This window comes from Lontra canadensis, unplaced genomic scaffold (genome assembly GCF_010015895.1).
Source record: "Lontra canadensis isolate GAN:19392208 unplaced genomic scaffold, GSC_riverotter_1.0 scaffold38, whole genome shotgun sequence".
Classification (NCBI taxonomy): Eukaryota; Metazoa; Chordata; class Mammalia; order Carnivora; family Mustelidae; genus Lontra; species Lontra canadensis.
Window position 1 is genome coordinate 13,124,259 of NW_022631032.1, and position 25,037 is coordinate 13,149,295.

General features: G+C 53.3%; 1 protein-coding gene across 1 annotated transcript in view; it reads right to left on the minus strand.

The window, feature by feature from the left end:
* The window catches only part of EPHB1 (EPH receptor B1), a 416,986-nt gene that overhangs the window by 276,004 nt on the left and 115,945 nt on the right, over positions 1-25,037 (minus strand). Inside the window, exon 2 of the mRNA XM_032869646.1 lies at positions 8,033-8,097. Within this exon, the coding sequence (XP_032725537.1) occupies positions 8,033-8,097 (65 nt within the window). The remainder of the gene's footprint in view (positions 1-8,032; positions 8,098-25,037) is intronic.

The window sequence follows — 25,037 nt, forward strand, 5'->3', positions numbered from 1 at the left end:
TTTAACAACAAGCTCTGGGAAGCATGTCTCCCTTCATTTCTCTCCCTCCTACCCTCCTACCTGATCTCCATACATGTACACAGTCATACCCCACGTATTTCTGCAACCACTATCATAATTAGTCTTCTACTAGAGGACACTGGTCATCTGTAACATTCTATTCACCTCTGTTAGAGGCCCACACATGCCCACGAAGAAGATCTCACACAGGAGCCCCAGGAGAGAGCGATCACACTTGATGAAGCGGGGCAGAACGGTACCCTTGTTGTTCATCTGACCCACCTCTCCTCCGCTGGGGACCCACCCAGCCCCAGCGACCACACTCTGCCCAGGGCAGCATGGGGCGCCTCAGCTCCTCTCAGACTCTCTTCCTCTCCCCAGGGCCCCACCTGCCTGGCTCCCATGCCTTTGTCTATCACTGTCTCTGTCAGGCAGGTGATTTTAAACTTCCATTCCTAAAAGACGCATATTATATAAAAAAATGTTTTAAGTGCCTTGGGGTGTTTTGTTCCTCATTGCTTCATAAAAGTGACATTAATAGCCAGGGAAGAGCACTGCTGAGTGCAATTACACAGGATGTTTGAGGTATGAAAGCTGTTTGGAGCCTGCTAATGTTTCCTAATTACAGGCCTTTTGGTAGGGAGAGAAAAAGATAAAGAGTGGGTGGGAGGCCCAGGGTGGGGAGCTCTGACTTATCTCTGAGGTCTACCTGAGGAGGCCAGGGGAGGGGAGGAGCAGAGGGAGGGAGCAGGGAGGTCAGAGGCCCACTCTCTGGGAGGCCAGGCCTCTCTCAGTGGAGAAAGCAATATCCATTCCTGGTAACAGCTCGAGAAAAGGATACCATCCATCTCTCGCACTGTGAGAGAAAACCATTTATATACCGAGCCTGAATTTGAGGAGCCCATAGCAACGCAACCTGGGAGTTCCTTCTGGAGCTGGTGTCTGGAGCTGCCACAGTGGGCAGTGTTTCATTGGGAAAGATGATACTGTGTGGTTGTCAGCAGGAAAGCAGCCTGAAGGAGGTTAGACGTCTGCTCTGGCACTTTCTGTCCATGTGCCTGGAAACAATTTCATAGCTGATTCTGTGCCTTAGTTTCCTCATCTGTAAAATGGGGCTGTTGTGAGGATTAACATGTGTGGGGCGCACACAAGAAGCCACACCAGCCTTCGTACGAGCCAGGGCACTTCCTTTAAGACTCGGTCAGGCTTTTGTGTCACTGGCCACGGGAGAACCCTGACCAATACAAGAGTGTGGCTTCCAGCAATCAGCAACCAGGCCAAAGGCCCCCAGGTCCCAGGCAGTGGTACCAGTCTCAGAAAGGATGACCGACCCCAGCCACCTTTGCCCGCCTGTCCCCCAGCAAGGCCTGAAATTCAAACACCATAAAGCGCCATTCACAAAATCATTTTGCCCAGGGCTAAATTTCTCTTGGACTTGCCTAATTTAGCTCAGGCTTTTCTGTCTTCATTAACATGATTGAGTCATCAAATAAAGAAAAGAGAAAATCCAGCCCTCCACGGGCTTAGTACTACACTAACACTTCATGAATGTTTACGGGGGAAAATGTTCTACTGACTTGTTTCATCTGTGGAGAAAGGTGCTGTGCTTGCCTGACCGAGGAGAGGGGCAACCTGCAGCTGCGAGGTCCGAACGCCCAGCCCAAGATCCCACAGCTGGAATGGGAGCCAGTTTATCTGATGCCAAGGCCTGGGGGCTTCAGAGCTCCTCCAGAGCATCTCATCCATCAGACAGACAAATTTCTATTGATTTTGAGTGGCCTTGGAATGAATGGGGTGTTATTAGAGCAGATTCCTCTCCTGAGCATGCTTTCCCTATTCCCATGAGAGGGGCAGCCAGCGGACGTGCCTGGAGGACTGACAGACATGGAGTGAGAGGCAGCCGGGGACAGCCAACGGTCCACGGGGGTCCACAGGCAGCCAGCAAGGAATGGCCATGCAGTAAAGCCTGCGTGTTCCTGCGCTCACGGACATGTCTCTAATGTTGGGACTTACTGAATTAGCGTGTTCAAATGCGTGCTGTTCCCCACAGTGGCCCCCTCTGGAAGCTCTGCCACTAAGTCCAATAACCCTCCAGTCATTTACGATATTTTCAGAACTCTAGGACCTGCCTACTGCCTACAACAGGGGCATGAAATGAAATCAACTCATTTAACTTCACACACACACACACACAAATATACAACCACACACAGACACACACACATATATATACACATGCAGATGACCGTATATACACGCATATACATATACATCCACACAAGCATATACACATACGTATACACATATGCACACACATATATGTAAATGCACGTATATACACACACACACATATAGACAGACACACATACACAGGCACATACAGACACATATATGCAGGGGCACGCACAGCCAGCAAGCTCATCCTGAAGGTTCATCGGGCATGGCTGTGGACTCCTCTCTCCCTCCTTTTCCCATCAAATTCAACTTCCCATGATAAAGATTTGCCAAAATTAAAGGAGTGAATAGTATATGTCATGGGCCATGAAGGTGGTTCCCCAGGGTGCGGATGGAGTTGGAGTCCAGACGCCCATGGAATGGCCTTTGAAGATAACTCTGATAGGTGTTTACACTCCCGCTGCACGTCCCACAGACAGAGGCCACCCGCCGCCCGGGTGCACCGGGCTGGCAAGCCCTGATGAAACTTGGAAAGTAAAAGAACTCTGGGGGTGGACTCCCCATAAGCAGGCAGAATAAGCCTCCCTATCAGAGCCACCAGGGCTTGCTTTTCTAACCTACCCCCCACCCCAGCATCTGAGAGCAACTGGCCCTTTCTAGTTAATGTCCTGGTCTCCTTTATCATCACCTCAGGAGAGCTGGCACCATTTCCATCACCAAGTAAGCTCTCTAAAAAGATACTGACCGGGGCGCCTGGGTGTCTCAGTGGCTTAAGCACCTGCCTTTGGCTCAGGTCATGATCCCAGGGTCTTGGGATCAAGCCCCACGTCCAGCTCCCTGCTCAGCAGGAAGTCTGTTTCTCCCTCTTCCTCTGCCTGCCTCTCCCCCTACCTGTGCTCTCGCTCTCTCTGACAAATAAGTAAATAAAATCCTTAAAAATAAGTAAGCAGATACTGACAACTAATTGGGTGTTGAGAGGCCTACAACAAACATTTTCTTAGGCTACAATAAACCTAAATTGAACATCTTCTAAGTTCAGAACCCTGGGTTGGCAATGCAAGAAGCATCCAGAATGCTCCTCATTATTGGGCCAACAAACATTTATTGGAGCCTGTCCCCTGGAGCCTACTCCCTGCTGAGCTGGTGCTGGGCACCAGGGGTGCAGAGATAAAGCTGTTCTACCCTCCAGCCCATGGCGAAGACCACATGTCAGCATCTGGTTAGCTCACAGAGTGATGGACAGTATGTCAGAAGTCAGCACCAAGCCCTCTGGGCTTTAGGAAGAGGACACCTTACTGGGCCCTGGTGGACAGGAACATCTAGGAGGGCTCCCCGAGGGAACGAGAACAGAGCTGACACCCAAGAGTGTGGGAGTGGGGAAGAAAAAGAGTAGGGAGGATCAGGCAGCATCCAGAAATGGCGGCAGACAGCTGGGAGGGGACCATGAAGCCATAAAGACCATTACTCACTAAGTGTTCACCGGGGGGCCTCCCTGAACTCTCCCATTGCCCAGAGGCCCTGAACAGCGAAGGTCATGGAACCTTCTGGAATCAAGGGTATGGGAGAAATAAATGAAGCCAGCCCAAGGGAGGGGTCACCAAGTGTCACTGGTGGGAGTCCCCGGGATACCCTTTGCTGGGAGCTGAGCTCCTCCCTGGCATTTGTGACTTTATAAACGTTACTTTCTCCTTCTGCTCACCAGGAGGCCTCCAATTCAGGTTAAACCTAAAGGCCGTGAATTAAAGGTGCAATTAGATCAGAGAGCAACATTTTGCATTTGGGCACAAATACTTTCCGTTTCTGACATGGAATATTATGATCCACTTTCCAGCAATATAACCGAGAACAATTTGTGGGCTCTGTGTGGGTGGGCAGTCCAATTCCTTCCCACAGCTGGCAGTTCTCAAACACAGCAGGGAAGACACCCAGCGAGCCCCATAAAAGGAAGGGTCCCATGGGGAGCCCCCCTCCCAGGCCATGCACTGTGCATAGGGTTCACTGTAATGCCAGTCGGGCCTCCTGGCAGAATGACGCTTCTTCAGGTCAGAGTCAATTCAGTTCTCTGGGGATGCCCCGGTTACCAGAACAGTAACAGCCTACCCTTCTCCATCTTAAGCCTGCAGGCATAGTCTCCTGGCTGCACACAGGCTCTGAGGCCTCTGCCCCCTTTTGGGGGTAGGGGTAGGGGGTGTCACCACCCCAGTGGGTCCTGGAAGATGTGGGTCACCCATCCAGCCTCTTGGCTTCTCAAATGCCTGAACTTGGCCCCTCTCCCTGGATCTCTTGACCACCCAGAAGTACTCTGCATCTCTTCAATCCAAACCTTGACCCACAGTCTGGGGTCCTCCTCCAGGCTCATGAGACCGCCATCTGGGCCCCTGCACTTTGTCACAGCAGTCAGTCCCCTCCCAGCTTCACTCTTCTTCTTGCTGAGTAGATGCTATGATGTAAGACGCCACCCACCTCCGACCAATGTCCTCAGCTCCTTACTCCTCCAGGCCCACCGTTCTTGCACCTCCATACCTCAGGATGATCCCACCAGCACACTTCCTCCTGTACAGTCAGCAGCTGACGGGGGCCTACCGATCAGGCGTCACAAACACATGGCCTGCAGCCACAGCCTGGCCACACTCTTAAACACACCAGCCTCTCTCCAGCCCTCCGACGGCAGCGGTTCCTTCAAACCTGCCCCGCTCTCCTAAACGCTGCAGCCCAAGACCCCTCGCCCCACCCTCACTGTCTGAACCCGGCCTCCAATGTCAGTGAGAAGATAGATCATTGAAAGAATTTTCTGTTTTATGGCTTCAGTCACCAAACCTGAGCAGTTGCATCTCTGTGCAGGCCCCTTATCTCTGTCCTGCCATTTCCCACAGAAAAGGAGTCCCTTTCCCTGAAAGGTCAACATGTCCACAGCCCCATTCCTTCCATTCCCGTGTTTGGTCTTCCTTCCCCTTCACAAAGAGCTGTGTCACCTCTCCCCGCTCCAGACACTCCCTGAGAGAGAGCAGGCATGCCCCAGGCTCCCTTCCCATCAACATGAGCTGCCTGCCTTCTGATTCCACTGCCCACGAGTCAAGCGCTGGCAGAGCTGGGTTGTGGAGGCCCTGCAGACTCCACTGGTCCCATGCTGAGCATAGCCTCTTTCCTGCACAAGCTTTCTGCTCCTCTTGTGTCCTCCAACTCTGAGAGTGGCACCAGGATCTACCCACTTGTCCAGGTCAGAAGCTGTCAACAAGTAGCCAAGTCAGGTCATGAACCAGATGTCCGTCTCCAATGGTAAACAGAAAGGCAGAATTCCAGCTAACCTCAGAGGTTATGGGATAACCAACAGGTAATAGAAATGTGGGGTAGACACTAATCCACACTAACATATAAAGATGCAAAATTTGCAACTGTGCACAGTGCTACTGGGGAAAGCTCCCTGGCCCTCAGAGGAGCTGGGATGGGGACCCAGCGTGGTCGGGGATGCTGCAAAGATGTTCCTCCAGATGGGCCTGGAGATGACAAAGAAGAATCACTCCAGTGTTTGGTCTTTACAACCTGGTGAAATGGGGCCCACATGTTTCGTGGGAGATGAAGAGGGGGCTGAATTCTGCTCGGACCAAGCTTCGACTGACCTGCCCGTGGGCATCCAGTGCAAGATGGGCTAAAGACACGTGCTTGGGAGCCATGCATTGTTCAGGGAATTGGGGGCAACCATCTAGGATGAGGACAGAGAGAGGTAGAGAGAAGGTTTGAGATGGAAGCATAGTCCTTGGTCCTCCCTCTTGACCCAGCTGAGGGTCAGCCTGACACTCCCGCCACTCTCTAGAAACCAACCAGGCTCTGAAGCTGCTCAGGGCATGAAGAGAATAACTACCTGGCTGTATGTTCTCGAGAGAAAAGCCTGGGGAATGGTGGCTGAACCGGGCTGCTAACCAGTGGGAGGGCAAAAACAGAGCAGCCCAGCCAGCCGCTGTCTCTAAAGGGCACCACTTGACTTTGAGTGTTTTCCTAAAGGACAATTTTCCTTGGGAAAGGAGAGCCGACGTCTAAAGAAGACAGGTGGTGTATACAAAAATCAAGGGGAAAATTAACCATAAATCATGTCAATGCCTTGTGAAAACACGGGCCTTCAAACAATAATGTAATTTGTAAAAGAGTGGCAAGTTCTTAATATCCAGCAGCCTGAAGAGTGGCTGCCTCATTGGCTTTGCATAGTCCCTCCCAGAAGTAGGAAAGACTCCCGAGTAGCCCACAGTGCCCCCAACAGAACTGGGACTTGGGCACTGTGGGCAGGATTGGCCCCTGCCCTGGGCCCAGCTTGGAAACCACCAACCCATCCTAATCCTTGTCTTCCTGCCCTAAGACGGGATGCTTGCTCCTAGTGGTTGGGGGAATTCCGTAAGTGTTGGGGCTGTTGGGGGGAGAGTGAGAGCCAGGGAGTGTGCACAGCCTGCTGGGACCCTAGTGGCCCATTGAGAACTGTCCCTATAGTACAGGTGCATGACAGGCCTGGTTGTGCCTTGTTGTGATGTGTGCCACAGGATGTAGACAGGCTCTGGGCTAGAGGCCACCAAAGGCATGGGCCTTTTGGGAGGAGGCATGGGCTTCCCCACCCCAGCTTACTTGGCTCCCTCTTTGGGATGAAAGGTCCACTCACTGCCCTGCCCTCTCCCATGGTGATTAAACCCTACAGTGAGCCAGTTACTCAGGCCAGGCTTCTGAACATTATCTCCCTTCCTCTGTCTCCTGCTCCATCTCCCTGCTGTCTACCCATGGCCAAATGCTAACAGTGTTTCCGCCTTTGCTTTGTTCTAATGGTCCTCTAAGTATCCTGTTTTCATCCCACTCTTCTGACCCACGCAGGACAGCTGGAAGAGGCTCTTAAATGCTTTCTCTCAACTGTTCCCTGAAATCCTATCAGCAGGTGTGGCCGTGTTATTCTCCCGCCCGGGATCTGTCCATTATCTGCAGGACAGAATGGACACAGCAGCCTCAGCATGGCAGGCACAGTCCTCTACCACCATGCTCCATTCCAACCCATACCCCAGCCCCACCTCTGCACTGTCCATACACGCCACATTCCAGAAACACAGATTCCCCTCTCTCATGTCTTTTCATGACCCTATCCCTCCATTTAACTATGGCTTCTACTTGGAATATCTGCAGATTTCCCATTCATCACCCATTAACCCCCTACACATTCTGTAAACCCCAGTGGGCATGTAACTTTTCTGCAAAGCCTCATGGGTCCCTCCTAAGTTCCTCACTCCCAGCTCTGGGCCATACTTGCCTGCTGATCTCTCTATTGCCACAGAGAAAAGATGTACTTCAGCCTATCCATGAACATGGTGGCCCCACACCCATGGGAGGCCATGAGGTCCTCAGAGCTGGTCCATTCTTATAGCTAACAGAGCCTGGCCAGGCACACGAACACCAAACAAGTGAATCAAGAGCGACTCTCTAAGGCAAGCTCCAGGTGAAAGGAAGCCTCAGCCCTTCTGACCTCCAGCTCTTCCTTATGCCCTTATGTCTTGGCAACCCTGTGGACATCGCTAATTTCTGATCTGCACCAGCACCACCAGCTTGAGTGCCTAGCTCTTAGCAGCCACTACCCCTGTCCCCACACAGGTACAGTCCTAGTTGCCTGGGGGCCAACTCCTTGAGGGACTGTGTCAGGAGATGGCCTCTATCACCACACTGGGGAGCAGCTCAGGTCTGAGACCCCTGAAGCAGATGGGCAGGGTCACAGCTGTTCACACCTCTATCCCAATCCCCCTCCGAAGGTCCAGCTCTAGCCAGACTCTGATCCCCCAGCCATCCTACAGGCCCGGGACTACACAGCAGGATTAAAGGATGGATGGATGACACTCACCCCTGATGCAGGATTGGCCGTCCAGCCCAGCTCTGCAGTAGCTGTCCTGGTATCCATTAAAGTTTCTGTGGGTCAAAAGAGAAAATCTGGTGAGTCAGGAGGATTGCTAGATAGTCACCCTTATGATGATAACAAGGTTACTTATGACTACAAATGTCAGTGTTAGGAGCCTTGGGCCCCTTTGTGAAGTATGAGGCTCAGAGAGGAGAAGAGGTTCATCAGGAAGCCACAGCTCAGATCTCAGGGGTCCTGATGCTGCATCCATTGTTCTCTCCCTAGAAGCCTGGAAGTCTGAAAGCTGCCTGCACAGGATGAAGCCACCTGTCCAGAAACTTCAGCTCCAGACATGGCTTCTTCCCAGGGTCCTCTTCAAGAGGCTCTTCCATGGCCATGTCAATCCAGTAACCAAATTTAATTCATTCCTTGACCTTCCTGGGCCACGTCTTTCTGCCCTCTTCCTCCCCACTGGGCTCGCTCTCTAGCCTCACCTGTCTGCCCGCACTTCTCCCCGACCTTGTCCCCTGCCTCCCTTTCAGGCATCCATGTTGACACGCATGGGTGGTGTCCCATGAGCTCCCCTGGCCCCAGCCACTCTCCCAAGACTCAGCCTCCCTGCGGGTCCCTTTGCCCCTGGGCCCAAATCCATGCCACCCCTTCCCCCAAGACTCAGCTGGGGCTCACACAAATGCACCTCCCAGGTCCCTGTGGCCTGCTTCCTGGTTACTGATCCCTTTGGCCATTCAGGGAAAGAGCACCTTGACTCAGCTGTGAGCTCCAGGGAGCTGTGACAGTAGCTACAGTTCATACACCAAGATCTCCAGGCACATGGTGACCACAGACTTGTTCTTCAGGAGAACAGCTTTCTGGGAGAGAGCAGTAAAGCGTCCTGAGCACAAGGCACCTCCTTCTTTTTTCTTTTTTTCTCTTCAGTCTCTTACTGACTGCTGTCAGCTCCCACCTCTCAATGGAAACTCTTCCCCAAAAGCTGCCCATGAGCTCCTGATCAGCAAAGCCAAAAGCCTCTTTGGGTTTTTTTTTCCCCCCAGCAGTTTTGTTGAGGTGGAAATGATGCACAGTAAACTGCACATGGTTAAGTCATACAACTGGATACGTTCTGACATATATTTATACATGAAGCTGTCACCAACCTCAAGATAATAAATATATTTTATTTACCTGTCATTCCCAGAGGTGCCCTTGTCCCTTTGTAAACCCTCCTTTCCTCCTGCCCCCACCCCACCCTATCACTGTCCCTAGGCAATAATTGGCCTTCTGTCACTATAGATTGATTAACTGGGATTTTCTAGAATTTTATATAAATAGAGCATATACTGTATTTCATCTGGCTTTTCTCACTTAGCATAATTTTAAGATTGATCACATTGTGGGCGCCTGGGTGGCTCATTTGGGTAAGCATCAGACTCTTGCCTTCGTTCAGCTCAGGTCATGGTCTCAAGGTCCTGGGACTGAGCCCCGCATCAGGCTCTCACCTCTGTGGGAGGTCTGCTGGAGATTTCCTCTCCCTCTTCCTCTCCCCCACTCTCCCTCTGTGCTCGGGACGCCTGGGTGGCTCAGCTGGTTAAGCCTCTGCCTTCGGCTCAGGTCATGATCCCAGGGTCCTGGGATTGAGCCCCGCGTTGGGCTCGCTGCTCCCCCTGCCTGTGCTCATGCTCTCTCTCTCGCTCTCTGACAAATAAATAAAATTTTTAAAATAACTGATTGTGCTGTGTGCATCAGCAGTTCATTCTGTTTTATTGCTGAGTAGCAGTCCCCTGCGAGGACACACTGCAGCTTGTCTCCCCATGCACCTGCTGCCCCCAGTCTGGGGGCATTCACGAGAGTGTGTGAATGTTCCAGTTCCTCCACGTCCTCACCGACTTGGGGGGCTCAGTCACTTCTCACCTGGGCCATCTTCACAGGTGCGTGCTTGTAGCTCATTTGGCTTTTCCTTCCCTTACTGATGAGTGATGTTACACATCTTTTCACATGCTTCCTTGCCATCTGCATGTCCTATTTGGTGCAGTATGTTCAAGATTTTGCAAGTTTCAAATTTCTTATTAAAGAGTTTGGAGAGCTCTTTGTGCATTCTGGATGCCAGTCCTTTATCAGATATGTGCTTTGCAAATATTTTCTCCCGCTCTACAGCTTGTCTTTTCTTTCCTTTTTTAACAGTGTGTTTCAAAAAGCAGAAGTTTGAAATGCTTAGGAGGTCCACTTTATCAACTTTTTCTTTCACGGTCTGGTGTTATACCGAGAAATCTTTGCCTAATCCAAGGTCCCAAAGGTCCTACCTAGGTCCATGATCTAGTTTGAGTTTCTTCTTGCATAAGGTGGGAGGTGTAAATCAAGTGTACAATTGTTTTTGTCACATGGATATCCAGTTGTTCCAGATGGGCACCTTTTTAAATTCACCCAGTGGTGCTGTTTAGGCTGGGACCCCCCAGGGCGTGTATCAAAGGAACTGCCCAGCTGCACAGGTGCTCAACAAACAGAGGAGGGGGAAACATCCATACATACGTCATTTCGGCCTTTCCCTCCTCTATTTATTTCTGTTTTCTCCTGAACCCCCCTATTCTGTGTTCACTGCTTCAGGCAAGAGAAGGGAGACATGAATGCTGAATGCAGTCACAAAATTGTGGGCCACTTGGGAAACAGAAGGACTCCTGGCATAAACCAGAGGTTTGAGAAGAAAGCCACCCTATGGGCAGGGCAGACAGAATGAAAATTGCGTGATGAATGAGGATCTGTGTTGAGAAAACGAGTTCGCTGTGCTCTCATGTCCTAGTGCTTCACCTCAGAGAAGGGATCGTGGGAGCCTGTCGAGGTGACAGGGCCTTGCACACTGAGTGTGCCAGCATGGGAGGTCGCAGCGAGCAACCCCACCAGGTTGACATGGCTTGGATGGAGCAGAGGGAGCCTTAGGTCCCATCAGGGCTAACAAAAGGGACCCAAAACCACTAAGAGATGATGTGCATGAACTATAAGCAAGGGTCAGATGGGGTGTGGGGTGTCTTAATGGGTGCCAGTGTGGACAGGAGTTAAGAGGACCAATGAGGCAGCTTCCTCCACAAGTTGGTACTACACAGCCCGCCTATACCCTTGGTGACACTTCTGTCACCCCAGGGGGAATAGAGTAGGCTCTAAAAAGCAAATTGAGGGGAGTAAAGGAAATAGAGCAAGCTGTATTTTCTTGCCCATTCGAGTCTGGGTTTGGGTTAAGAGTCCTACCCCGCACGTATCTAAAGGAAGGCGAGCACTGGAACAGACTCCACCAGTTTGTTTTCTCCTCTGATTCTTCTGACAGCTGGGGAGGCTGGGCCCTTCCTGGAGCAACCCTCCCTCTCCCCCTCATCTCCACTCCACAGCACTAATAATAATCATAATGACACACCGAATTTACATAACACGCTTCTCAGAAGACACTCCATGAGGCTCTGCAGAAATTCATCTCCATGATTAAAATGCCTCCACCAGGTGGCCTGGGAGCAGGAGCCAGTGAACCCCTCTGACAGAGTTGGGGACCTGGGCACAGAAAGGTGCGGTGCTTTCTGCGAGGTCACATAGCCTCCCACACTGATGCCATAGCTTCCCAGATTGCCGCCCACCAGGCACATATGGACTTTCAGGGACTCTACTGGGGCCCTGGAGTCAGGATGGTGGGATTTACTCATAAAGCCGAGAAACCACAAAACCCCCCAGAATAATGCATCACCCCACTTTCACCTCGCGACCAAGCCGAAGCAGTGGTAAAGAGACAGAGGAAGCAGGCAGCAAGGGAAATGGAGCCCAGAATCAAAAATAAGAAATAGCCGTCATTTCTAGACCTTCCAAGGACTAGTGCATCCGGTTAACCCCATTAATATAATCTAAGACTTCATTATATTCACAGTCACCTACTCCAGGGCCATAATTGAAACTGTTTCTAAATAATGTTTTCCATCCACCCTACTGGACGGAAGTTGCAGCAAGAGGGATCCATTTCTCTGTATCCTGCCGGTTGCGGAGACAGAAGACCACAAAACCGTAAACCATCCACTCGATATGATTAAGGACAGTTTCTTTGCTGGCACAGAGAGCTCCTGATTATGGCATTACATTCTGGTGGGGGCTGAATAAAAGTGATTTGAGGAGGTTTACATCTCCCTGGAGAGGAAAAGAGCGCTCATTTGCATTTATAAAGCATATTGAGAGCTCTGGCAGAAAGTTATGGTGGAAGCACAATTAAATATTTACCATCACTTCTGCTCTCGAACAGTGGCGTGGGGACCGACCAGCTGGAGGTGCATGTGTTGCTGTCAGATCTGATGCCTACGGGGGATGCAGCTCTGGAACTTCCACCCACAGCCTGGCCTCTGCCCTCTGGGAACGAGTCCTCACTGCCCACGGGAGGGAGGAATGCTGGGAAGGGCACGCACACCAGGGGAAAGAGGGCGCTGCTGGGGGCAGCCTGGGTCCAGGTTCCACTTCACCACTCTCTTTCTCTGTGCCCCATTCTCTCCCTCCTCTCTCTCTCCCTCCATCTCCCTGCACCGCCCCCCATCCCTCCCTCCCTTTCTTCCTCAACTGTGAATGGTGTAGAGCCAGCTAATACACAGGACTTGGGGGGCGGGGGGAGAGGGGAGGGGTGATGAAGCAGGCAAATATGCTGTTGTTGTTGTTGTAGTTGTTACTATGATTAAGGACAGTGGTTAAGGATACTTAACCACTCCAAGCTTCAGTTTCCTTAGCTATGCAAAAACCCTAATGGTGCTATCTGTAAGACACTCGGAAGATATCTGTAAGACTCAAAAGTATTAAATATCTAATAATATCTCATCTACCTTCTTCCTTGCCTTGTTGTAAAGACCAAAGAGTAACATGCTGAGGATACAGCAGCCAGTCAGAGGGGTGGGTGCCCTCGAATCATTCGGTCTAGTTTTGGGAGGGACAAGAAGCAAAGTCACACGGGGCATCCTATTCTGGGCGAGCCCATGAGAGGAGACAGAAATCCAAGGGAACGGATGGGGTTCTTCCATGTGGGGAATGAGCGGGCCCATCCCAACAGGGAGGATGGAAGATGCAGGCCATGTGGAGTCAAAGGGAGACGTTGTGCTCTCTCGGATGGTGGTGAGCAGTGGGGAGGGGGGAAGGATGGAGAACTCCACCTGGCTCTTGGGACAGAGATCTCAGAGCGACTCCCGAGGGCAGCAAGGGCAGTGGCAGAAACAGGCTGATGGGAATGAAGTGGGAGACATCTACCCCCAAACATACGAGAGGGTGAGGAAAACCTGAGCAAGAGTGGAGGGGGGGCCATGAGGGGAGAGAGAAGGGGCCCTCTGGGGAGTGCTGGCTAGGCTGGCAAGAACCTGAGGACTCAGGCACAAGAAAAGCCTGGCGGAGAGACCCCATGCTCCCAGGGAACAGTTTCCTTGCAGTGGCTTTGATATGGAAACAGAGGGTTTCTCTGGGTGCCCCCTCCTACTCTGGGGCCCAGTGCCTGGAGGTCCGGGTAGGGGGCTGGGTCAGAGACCTCTGTGTGGAGGAAGAGGCAGCCACCGCCTGGTGGCCCTCTCTGTCTGGATGGGCACCTTGGGATGTACTGACATTTGGGAAGGATTAAATACCCATCACGGTGAGAGAGAGATAAATAAAGCCTCTCCTTACAGCTCTGCTATTCTTTCTGGAGAGACATTAATCAGACATTTCGCTGAAAATATTTACAATATCCTTCCATGGTGGTAACAATATAAGACAACATATACAGATGGAATCAGGGCTTCCGGGCCTTCTTGGAGCAGGGCCTCGTGTGTGTTGGATAAGGCGAGACCGTGGACCTGCGGAGCACGGAAGAACCAGCAACAGCCATGCAGTCACTGCCGTGTGCCACCCTCTGGGGCCCCCGGAACTCGGGCAGCCCAGAAACCACACCGGGTGCCCCTGCAAGAAGCAAGCTGTGGTTACGTACATGCAAGTTGCTGAGGGGATCCTCGCTGCCCAGCTCCCTCCCAGAACCTTCACAAGGGCTTAGGATGGTTGGGAGAGGCCTGAAACAGGATGGTGTCAAGTGGCTCTGGGGTCCATTCAGTGAAGGCTGTCTGAGCAATTCCTGAGAGCAGAGTGAGCCCCGTGCAGGCATCAGAGACGGAACAGAAGGTAGACACACATCCCACCCCTCAGGGAGCTTGCAGGCAAGCAGGGGAACAGAAATTAACCAAACCACCGTGCAGATAAATCTGCTTTTATAGCCTCAGTGAATGGCAGGAGGGGGAAATCCCAGACAGTTGTGAGCACAGAATAAAATGACAGGGGTACTGGAGGCTGGCGCTCAGTGGGCATTCCCTCCTTCCTTCCCATCCCCCTGATCACCACCCCTACACACACACACACACACACACGCACGCACCTGCCCTAAGACAGAGTTCTCCCCCACTCCCACATCTAGAGTGTGCTGGGGACCAGAATGTGCTGGGCACATCCGACCACAGCGAGGCCCTCTGCCTTTCCAGGGATGCCTGTGCTGCCCTTGAGATCTGGACTCAGCAGGGCAGCCTGAGCCTCACCTGGAGCCCACACTCACCAGCCACCACCCAGCTCCCCTGGGGCCTCCCCGCCCCGGCGCTGCCCCATGCATCACAGCAGCCTGCCTGCAGAGAACTCAGTCCAGCCTCCCTGCCTGACCTTCTTCAAGGCTGTGTCCTGTCTCCACGGATCATACTGAATGATGCCCGCATGGCTTTCCTCTGGACTCTCAGCCCTTGAGACAGGGTCCCAGAACCAATAGCTTCTAACCTCAACTTCTCACCCCATGCATACTTCCTGCTGCCAGTGCAGGACAGCCACTCTGTGATCTCATCCCTGCTCCTCTGAAATCGGCCTCAAGCTGCCTTCTTGGACCGGGGAGAGAGAGGCTTTGCCAACTCTGGGTTTGGGAAGAACTGGTTGAATGTGAACTGTTGAGGGCACCCACCAGTCTCACGGCCCCAGTTCTGGCAGAACCGGCCTGCGCCCAGCACAGCTACAAAAGGCTAAAGCAAGAGAGTATTCCAAGGAAGCCTTGCACATCCCATCCCATGTGCCCAGTCCAACTAATTCTGTCTATGCCACATCTCCTCTCATGCACACTGCCCCCGCCCTCCCTGTCTTTCTGCCGCCGTTCCCTGGAGCCCAGGACAGAAGCCTCAGAGACATTGAGCTGTGATTCCCTGTTCCCCCTTAGTCTCTTCACAGCACCTGCCATGCCCCAGGGACTCCCTCTCTGCAGGGCCTTTTACAGCTGAGAATTCCTTTCCATTCTCGGCAACCTACCTGTGGTCCGCACACAGGGACCACACAGATGTCTCCGCAGAAGCCCCCATCTCAACCGTCGGCGGCCAATGCAAATGCTTCAAAAGCGATACAGCCCCACCAAGCAAAACGTTCAGCCAACTCTGGAGTCCTGGGTTCCAGTCCCAGCGCCACAGCAGACACGCCAAGCAAGTCACATGTGAGCCCCAGAGCCTGATCTCCACAGGCAGAGGCCTCCCCGCCCGCATCCATGAGCCACCCAGACCCACGCCCAGAGAGATGCTCCGCCTGGTCTTAGCTACACGCATAGGGCTAACACTCATTTACCGTCTTGGCCAAGTGTGAACTGTTAGGTAAGAGAAGCTAGTATTAGAGAAGCCTCCACTGATGAATGCGTCGAAGTGGCCGGCGAGGAAGAGAAGCAAGCCCGAGTAAACAGATGAACCACTCCAGCCCATCTGCTGACTGACGGACTGACTGAGTCAGAACAGGCATCCGAATGATAAATACAAACTGTGAAATCTGCTCTTTTAAGGAATGCACAGATCAGTGCAGTCGCTGCCCCCCACCCCCCGCTTCTCTTTCTGTTTTTTTTTTTTTGTTTTTTTTTTTTCCAAAGTGCAATTGATTACTGTAAACAGAAGGAAGCCACAGCGTGGATGGGTCACCACACAGCAATGTGCCTCAAGGAGTTGGGACAGCTCCCCATCTGCACTCAGCCGACACAGAGTACAACCTGAGAACATGCACAAGGCCCAGGGCCCTGGTTCGGGTTTGCCTCCCTCCGAGGGCTCTGCCAGGGGTCACAGGGCAGCTGGCCGGAGCATGGGGACAGAACATGGGCTGTTCGACTAGGCAGCTGGAACGGGCTGGAGGTAAGCCTCAGAAGGGCTGCCGTCTCTGCCCAGTCTGGCCTCAGACTTGGTATACCACTCAAAACCACCTCTGTCCTCTCGGGCCTCAGAGGGTCGCTTCTGGCTCCTGGTTCTTAAAGTGGTCTCTTAGAAACACAGCAAGACAGCAAGGAGCAACTCTCTCAGGAGATGTGCTATCTTCCCAAGGCTGCCACAAAGCACCACAACCTGGGAAGCTTGAAACAACAGACACGTATTATCTCAGTTCTGGAAGCTAAAAGTCCAACATCAGAGTGTGAGCAGGGCCATGCTCCCTCTGTGATCCGGAGGGGAGAATCCTTCCTGGCGTATGGTGGTTCAGTGGTGACCTTTCACACTCCTGGGCCTACAGGTGCATCATTGCAATCTCTGCTTTCATAGCACCTGTCATTGTCCTGGTGTGTCTGTCTTCACGCAACTATTTTGCAAGGACACCCGTCAAGTTCGATTAGGGGCCCATCCCACTTCAGTATGACTTCATTTTAAGTATCTATACCCACAGTGACCCTATTTCCAAATAAGTTCACATTGTGAGATGCTGGTGGTTAGGACTTCAACACAACTTTTTTTTTTTTTTTTTTTTTGCGGGGGTGAGGCGAGGGGATGAGTCAGTCCATAGCACAAGGGTAAGATACCAGGGAATCAAGCTGTAAGGTTTTCTCCAACAAACACTCAGGCCCCGTGCTGGGAGCTTGGCAAACAGAGATGCAGATAAGGCTGGGGCCTCCTTCAAACACACGTTTCTAGGAGGTAAGGCACAGTGTCCCTCTGCTCCTCCAGATCCCCTGGCCACCCTTCTCCACCCTGTTCCTTCCAGAACGCAGACCTTCATAGATGGTACCCACTGGGCCCCTCACCACAGGAGCCCAGAGGGCTGGGGACACAGAGGTCAGGGTACATCCCTGGCCCCTCCCTGTGGAGCTGGCAGTGGCTGGTGGCCCTCTCTGCCAGCAGGGCCCCTCCCCTTGCCCTCAGGCCACAGGTGCAAGGGTGCCCCACCCCTGCTGCTCCCTAAGTGTCTCCGGCCACGCTTGCTGCCTTGCTCGACCCGCCAAACCCTCGTGACCAGCCGCTTCATTCATCTCCCCTCAGCCACTTCTTGGGGCTGTCAGGTGCTCCCGCTAGGCCCCCAATGAGCCTCAGGGCTTACATCCATAGCCCAAGGCAGGCAGTCCTGCACCTCCTATACCTCTTGGCCATGTCCTGCAGCACGGCACATGGGAGCTGGCCGCCTGCAGAGGCCTGGTCACACTGGACTTGGATGACACATGCCCAGAGGTACGTCCTGGCCCCATGGCTCTCCGGCTGCTGACCTTGAGCGAGTCACTCAGAGCCCTGCGCCTCCCACCCAGCCAGCCCCCGAATGAGGATACCAGCGCCCACGTCTTATACAAAGCATTCGTGGGGAGCCAGCGAGATACTATTCACCAAGCCCTTGCTGCAGCCTCCAATGAGCTGGAGTAGGTCCTCAAACCGCAGCTGTGGTTAGGTTCCATGTTTGGTCCTGGTGTGGGGTGCAGCGTCCTCAGCTACACCCAGTGGGATGGGGCCCGTCGCCAGTCTCCCACCGTGAGGCCCCTCTGAAGGACGGGCTTTGGCTCCACCCAGCCCTGGCAGCCTCAGCTGGTGGAGAAGCCACACTTCAACCTCCAGCCACCTCCGGTCCCACCACAGACAGGCCACTGGCTGTAGCCTCCATCTCCCCACACACACTGTACATGCAGGGACCTGGGGTGCGGCCACAGCCTCTGTAAGAGCTCACTAAATGCTTCTTCCACGGGCTCCTGCTGAGGACCAGCCGGACTTTGTGTGGCCCTGTCCCGTCTGAAGCAATGGGCAAGGCCAAGGAGAAGGAGCCCAAACAGCCAAGTGGCTCCCCCTTGCCTCACCCCCAGACCCAAGCTGAGGCCCAGAAAGCAGCGCTGGTCTTTTCTGGGTGCCCTGGAGCTCAAGCAGAAGACGAGCTGGCATTGAAGGGACTCGTCACTGGCTCATGGGCCACACCCCAAACCCAGTGCTCCCAGTATCACCCTCGTCTGTACCCCGCTCCCCTCCCCATGATGGCGCTAGGCAGTGGGTTCCTCTCCCATCTACTGTCTCATGTCCCCTGTCGGGAGGCCCCCAAGAACTTAGGATGAGAGTCTCTCCTTACATCCACACCCTTGGGAGGGGGTCAGCAAGCAGACCCTCCACTACCCATGGAGTTTTCCCAAGGGGGTGGGTTGGGGGTAGATCCTCAGAACCAAGGCAGGATAACAGTAGTGTCTGTCCCTCGACCCTCCCCGACAAGATGCTGCCAGTCTTCCCAATGTCTGAGGCTGCTGGGCTCATTCTTGACACTGGAAGGGTTTCAGCAGTATCCTTGTCTACCTCGAGGGGGGAGCTCTGTGCTGGGCCCTGCCCATGGGAGACTGTTCTCATGAGGGGCTGGGCACACAGGACCCTGCATGTACCCCCACACCACCCCTGCACAGCCACCACCCATTCTGTGTGCTCCCCACCTTGGCCTCCCCACCCGGGGCACAACTTCCCATGTCCACGTGACTCAATGACAGGTGGGGGACTTGGGCGTGCAAGGACTGAGCCATTCTCCAACAAGGGAGAAGCCATGCACAGGTGAGACTAACACAGAAACAAGGAAAGGGGGAGACTAAGAGCCTTCCGTCTGATGTACAAAAATCCCACAAACACTCACAATCTTTGTTTTGCCAAATTCCTTCTTCCACCTTCTTTGCCTTTGATCTCCATCTGATCTCATTCCCCATTCTGATAACTGTATTCCCTCATCTTTTAAGATGGCCCGACACCCTCTCAGATCCACGTGTGCCCTCCGCTGCCTGAGAATATGCCACAGGCAGAGAACCAAGAGGAAAACTGGGAGTCGCCAGCCCTGGCCAGGGATCTCCTGATCTCTTTGGTATCAAACATCTGTAGGCACCAGCCACACTGACCAGATCATGGGAGCAGGCAGGGGCAAAGCAAGCTTCTGAGGCTGCCTCTGGCCGAGGCCTGACTGCGGGCTGCTCCACCGGCTCCCGGACCAACAGGCGTCCTGTGGGGGGTGGGGGGGGGGGGGTGGGGAGTATTTAACCAGACCTACTGCTGAACTGGTTCTCGGGCCCTCCCCTCCTCCTGACTCTGATTCCTCCCTGACAACAACATGGGACACACTCTTCTGCCTAGTCCAACAGCAAAGAGAGACACACACACACACATACATACACACACAGCAGGCACAGGGAGAGAAAGGGGAACAAGATGTGGATGCGGTGGTCCAAGGACATCACTGAAATCAGCACCCACCACTGACAGTACAGGCCCGAACGGGAGCCCAAGGCCACTCAGTGCTTTACCTATTTGCACTTGTGTGAGGAGAGTCAAAGAACAGTGAAAACTGAGGAGCCTGGCATTTCCCAGCCCTCTGGCACCATGAGTTCTGATGGAGATGAACTCTGTTGGCCCCAGCCACTCAGACGTGCCCATGAGTTGGTGTCCGTGGGACGTGGGAAAGAACCGCACATGATAAGCCCGCCACCCCCACTTCTCATAGGGACAAAGCAAGATGGCCTCTTCCTTCTGAGGGGATGCAGGCACCCAGGGGCATCAATCACCTGGGAGAAGCGCCGGGAGGAGAGCCCGAATGCCCATGCAGAATGACTGTCTGCAGTCCCCATGAAGGCCAGTGATGGATGGTGGCCCAAGCTCGTTCATCAGAGGAACGTGCTGCCGTTTGCCTCCCCTTCCAGGCCTTCCTGGGCCCTCATCCTGGATTGATCGGTGGCACAGTACCTCTTTGAAGTCACTGGCACCGTGGACTGCCGCCGGGGCCTCTGCGTGCACTGGTAGCAATAGAGAAAACCCAGTGCCCCCAGCTGGGGGGATGGCTACAGCCAGGGTTCAGGGGATATGTTGCAGGAGGGGCCTCCCCCATCAGACAGAGGAGGGACAGGGCTAGCCGGGCAGGCTCCCACATTCTCCTGGACACATCCTGGACCAGGCTGGGGCTGCTGAGTCCCCCAGGGACCCCCCAGAGCACACTTTGGGGCTGCTCCAAAGCCCACCTGCCCCCAGCGGCTGACCTTCTTTACTGACATCCTCTTCTAGGGGTCCCCTGTCCTCAGCACCACCAGGCTAGGTCTACTGTGGCCCACGCTGAGGCTCTCCCCGCATGTGGCCTCATGCCTCTTCACTGCGCACCCCACCCCGACTCACAGGCCTCCCCCTCCTTCTCCGGAGAGCCAGCCTGGCCTACCGCAGCCCTCTGTGGGGAGGCTGTAGGCCTCACCACCCAGGACCCCCGAATTGACTCACTCCACCCTAACTACCCACCCCCAACCAAACTCCTCCAGCCATGGTTCCTCTCTCCTCTTCCAGGAAGCCTGCCTGACTTTGCTTTCCTCCTGCCCCTGAATATGTAGCCCACCCCCACTTGCACCTCAGCTTTGTAGGGCCTGGGTTCTGTGTCATCTTCTCTGTGGTTTCTTGGCCCAGCGTCCTGTAGCTTCTGTGACACCACTCCCCTCCGCGGGCACCTTGCATGGTGCCTGGCAGTGGCGAGGCACAGCCCTTGGGGGGCTGACCCATGGGCACAGCTGTGTGGATGAGTCCTGGGTTGAACAGCTATAGGCAGCAAGGCAGAAGCCTGGCCCCGACCCAGGGGGTCAGACCTGGATTCTCCAGGCCAGACACAAATGCACACAGAGGAGCCCAGGTGGAGTGTCGAAAAACAATGACACCGTCCAGGGGCCGAAAAGCCCTCAAAGATGACTCAAGCCACCACGACTGTCCCACCTCACCTCCGCACAGAGCCGCCACTCAGTGCAGGCCTTGATCACGGTCTGCTTTCACTGTTTCACCCTGCACTGAAGGACTGATTTGGAACTGCTCTCGACCTGCCATCTGTCCAGGACTAGCCCTGTCCTGTTGCACCACATGACTGCTGTTAACTGCACAGAGAGTCAAAGGGAGGCAAGGAGTGATGGAAGAAATGGACTGCCAAGGGCCGACCCTAAGAGAAGCCTGCCGGGGAATGGCTCCCTCTTAGCTGTGAGATCACAGTTCTGGCCTCCCCAAACTGTGCTGCTGTGGGGGGTGAATGGGGTGATCTCCAAGTCTCCTCCAGCGCTGCCCTCGAACTCCACGAATATCTCCTGCCCCCAAGAATGGACCTCTTGCCCCTCCATTTCTCCTTGTCAGGGAAAGTCCATCCCTACCTGCCTGTCACTCGTGCCCCTAGGGCCTCCCTTTCACCACCAAGGTGTCTGGGGAGAGCCCCGGGAAGATTTCTATTTGTGTTTCCCAATCAATAGCATTGATGGGCTCCTGGCATCCAGAATTTCCTGAGACCCCAAATAGTTTCAATGTCCCAAATGTCCTCCCTGGCCTTGTAAAACTCTTGCAATGCATGTCTTTGTGCAGAAATGTCTCCAGAGGGATTTGAAGTCCCAGGCAAAGCTCCCTTGCTGGCCTGCAAGGGATGCTGCTGGGTTTTCACAACCGGAGGCAAGCAGGTCTGGTGGCCACAGGGTCCAGCCCCTGCTCTGGCTGTGAGCACCTAATCTGCCCTTCACAGTAGAGAGGGATGGCAGGGGGGGATATCTGGGACCTAAAACTTCCCAGGGTAGGAGCTGTGACCCTCCTGCAGCTTCGAGGGCTTTGCCTTGTAGGAACTGGATAAATTCGACATCATAACCTGGGGGTCGCAGGCAGAGGACAACTCTCTCAACTACAGAGGAGACCTGGGGTCTAGGCCTGGCTCTGCCATCAGCATGTGGCTTCAGCCTGGATGTCTTTCTGCCCAGTGCCCCTGGTGGATGACAGATAAGGTGGCTAATCATTCTAGGCCCTTCTGGACTGAGGCTGTACCCTGAGTGGCTCCTCATCTAACACTTGGAAGTGGGGGGGGGGGCACCTGGAAGTCACCTCCTCCTCTTCAAGGCGGAAGCTCAAGGGAGAGTCCTTCATCAACTTGGCCCTCCATTTCCCTGTTAGGTTGGGGCAGAGGATTCCTTGAGAGGCTGGTACCACACAACTCTCTTTCTCGGTTTTCTGGCCAAAAAAACAGGCTTCAGGAAAAATGACACCTGCAGTACTCTTCCTTCTGAACCGAGAAGAGATCATGCCCAGGGGCATCAGGATCTGGAGCTCTGTTCCATGTCTTCCAGCTTGAACATGATAGACTTGTCCAGATTTCACTTACATCACATATCCAAATACACTGGGGTTTGGGCTCCAAATCAAGACATCACTCTCTGTTCGGAACCTCTCAAGGTTTCAAAAGCTCCAGAAGCTTGGTACTCTCCTCCACCCTAAGCTTGAGCTTCTGATACAGCATCCTCATCAGCTGATCATACAGTGTCTGCTTACATTCCTCCGAAGTTGAGCCACTCACTACCTTTCCAGGCTCGCTGTTTTCTTGTCAGATTGCTCCAACTGTCAGAAGGCTGGCTCCTTGGGATTTCCTTTCTTTGGCCCTTGTTGTGCCCCTGAAAGTGTACCCACAGAACCAACTGTTCTTCTTTCTCCATGGCAGCCCTTTGGATGATGAAGAGATACGACCTTCTGAGTTTTCTCTGTCCCCCACATTCTGGGTTCTCTCAGCTCTTCTTTCAGCCCCACTGCCTCATTTGTACTGTCCTGATGGGACAGCACCCACCATGGAGCTCAAATGCTTCACATAGTCTGAGCGGCCCAGAGGAGAGAAGGGGACTATCACCTCCCTGGTGGGCACACCCTCCCTTTCATCTCCCTATCAATTCCCTTAAGAATTCCACTGAGCATGCCAGGGTCTCCTGGCATGGGTCTCCTGAGGAGGAATGTAGCTTGCAATGCTCTGAATCCTTCCCAGGCCCCAGGACATGATGAGCACTCCCTCTTCCTTTGCAGCCCCCTCCCCTTCTTCACTCCCCACCCCCCCAACCTCTCCAGCCTTCTCCTTCTGCCTGCACCCTCCTCCCTCTCTGTACCATTGTTGCTGCTTAATAGGGTGCTTCTGGGATGAATAGTGTTTTCAGCCCTGGCTGGGAATACATCCGGCCTTTCCCAGCCTCTTCCCATCCTCATGGGCACTGGTAGAGTTCTGTAGAGAGCTGGCCCAGACAATGGGCCAGTAGCTTCCCTTAGAACTCACAAAAGCCCCATTTCGCTCCACGCAACGCAGAGTAACAGGCACAGGGAACAAATCCCCTTCCTTGCACATTGCCCAAATGGGATACAGTCATGGGGTCCCTGTGCAAGCAAGGCTAGAGCCCTAGGTCCTGGACCCCAGGAAAGCTCACAACAAGGGCCGGCCCCTCTCTAGTCAGACTTCCCAGAGGCTGGGCGAGGCCCCCATTCCATGCATTTATTGGGAATATTAGCACCTCCGTGTCTGACACATAGAAGTCTCTAGATGCATTCACTGAAGGCCCCATATCTTGTGTTTAGAATATAAGCAGTAAGGGTTTGCAAAAAGTAAGTTAGGATACACAGTGCTGGGCACTGTGGGTTCTCTGGGGAATGCATCCAGAAGAGGGTGAGAGCTCCCGCAGCCCATTCACATTTGGGTGAATTAGCCAGTGACTGAATCAGCATGGGACCAAGATGCTGGTGAGGCCACCAGCCTACAGGGGAGAAAGCTTATCTGCAATGTATTAGTCCCAAGCTCTGTGCCAGGAGACCCCAAATTTCAGGGCAGCCACGTGTTAGAGACTCAGAGAGGGAAGACCAAGTTGAGGTGTGTGGGAGGGGGATAGTGCAAATGAAGTAACCAGGGGCCTGGATGGTTATTCCTCATCTCCCATGGACATTCAGTTGGTAATATCTAAATGAGGTCATTTTCTAGGACTTTTATTAATTTTTAAATTGTGTAATACAATCAAGCGTATGCTCATCTTCCATGGGTATACTTTGCTTAGAATACCTATAAATATAAACCGTATTTAATTTTGTTTTTGTTCACTAAATATCCCCAGGGTTGCAGCTGGTATGACGGACCTAACTCTGGTCTATGATGCTGTCCTCATGGGCTAACTGGTTTGTACCAGATTCAGGAGGGAGTTTAAGTCCTTCCTAGGAGGTCTGAAGGGAAACAGGAGAAATGCAGGGAGCCCAAGTCTCACTCACCACAACTAAATTTTCAGAGAAACATGAGTAACTAGTTTGTCCATCAGCTGGAGGTCTATAGATTTGGCACCTCAATGGAGACATGTTGCCATAGGAACACTCAGGAGGGCCGCAGGCCCTGGGCCTAGAGAAGAGTCCCCTTTGATCTGATGGAGCCATCATCAAAGGCACAAAGAAGGCGATCAGTTGAGAGAGAAAATGCAACATAGCGAAACCAGGTGGCAGAAGGAGAGAAGCCAGCAGATGGGCAAAGGGGGCTTTGAAAGGGAAGCCAAGAGTAAGATGCTCAATCAATACAGGACAAGGCCTGCCCAGAAATCATGGGGAAATGGCAAGGCTCTGCACACCCTCCACAGCCTAGAGGGCAGCTGGGAGGTAATGGACACAGCAAGGCCCCCGTCACCACCAAGACTGAATTTATGCAGCTACAACCAAAGAGTACCAGGAATGCCAGCAACCCCCAAAAGCTAGGAGAGACTCATGGAATGGATTATCCCTCAGAGCTTCCAGAAGGAAACAACATGGCCCCACTTTGATTTCAGATATCTGGTCTCCAAGAGGGTGAGAGACTAAACCTCTATTGTTCTAAGTCTCCAGCTCACAGTGATTGTGTACAGTCGCCTTAGGAAGCTAATCCAGCCAGGCATGGAATGCTCCCCCCATGATCCCAGGGGCATCATCTGTCTTGTCCATACCGAGATTCTCAGGCCCAGGCACACTGTAAATATTCACTACCTGCTCAGTGC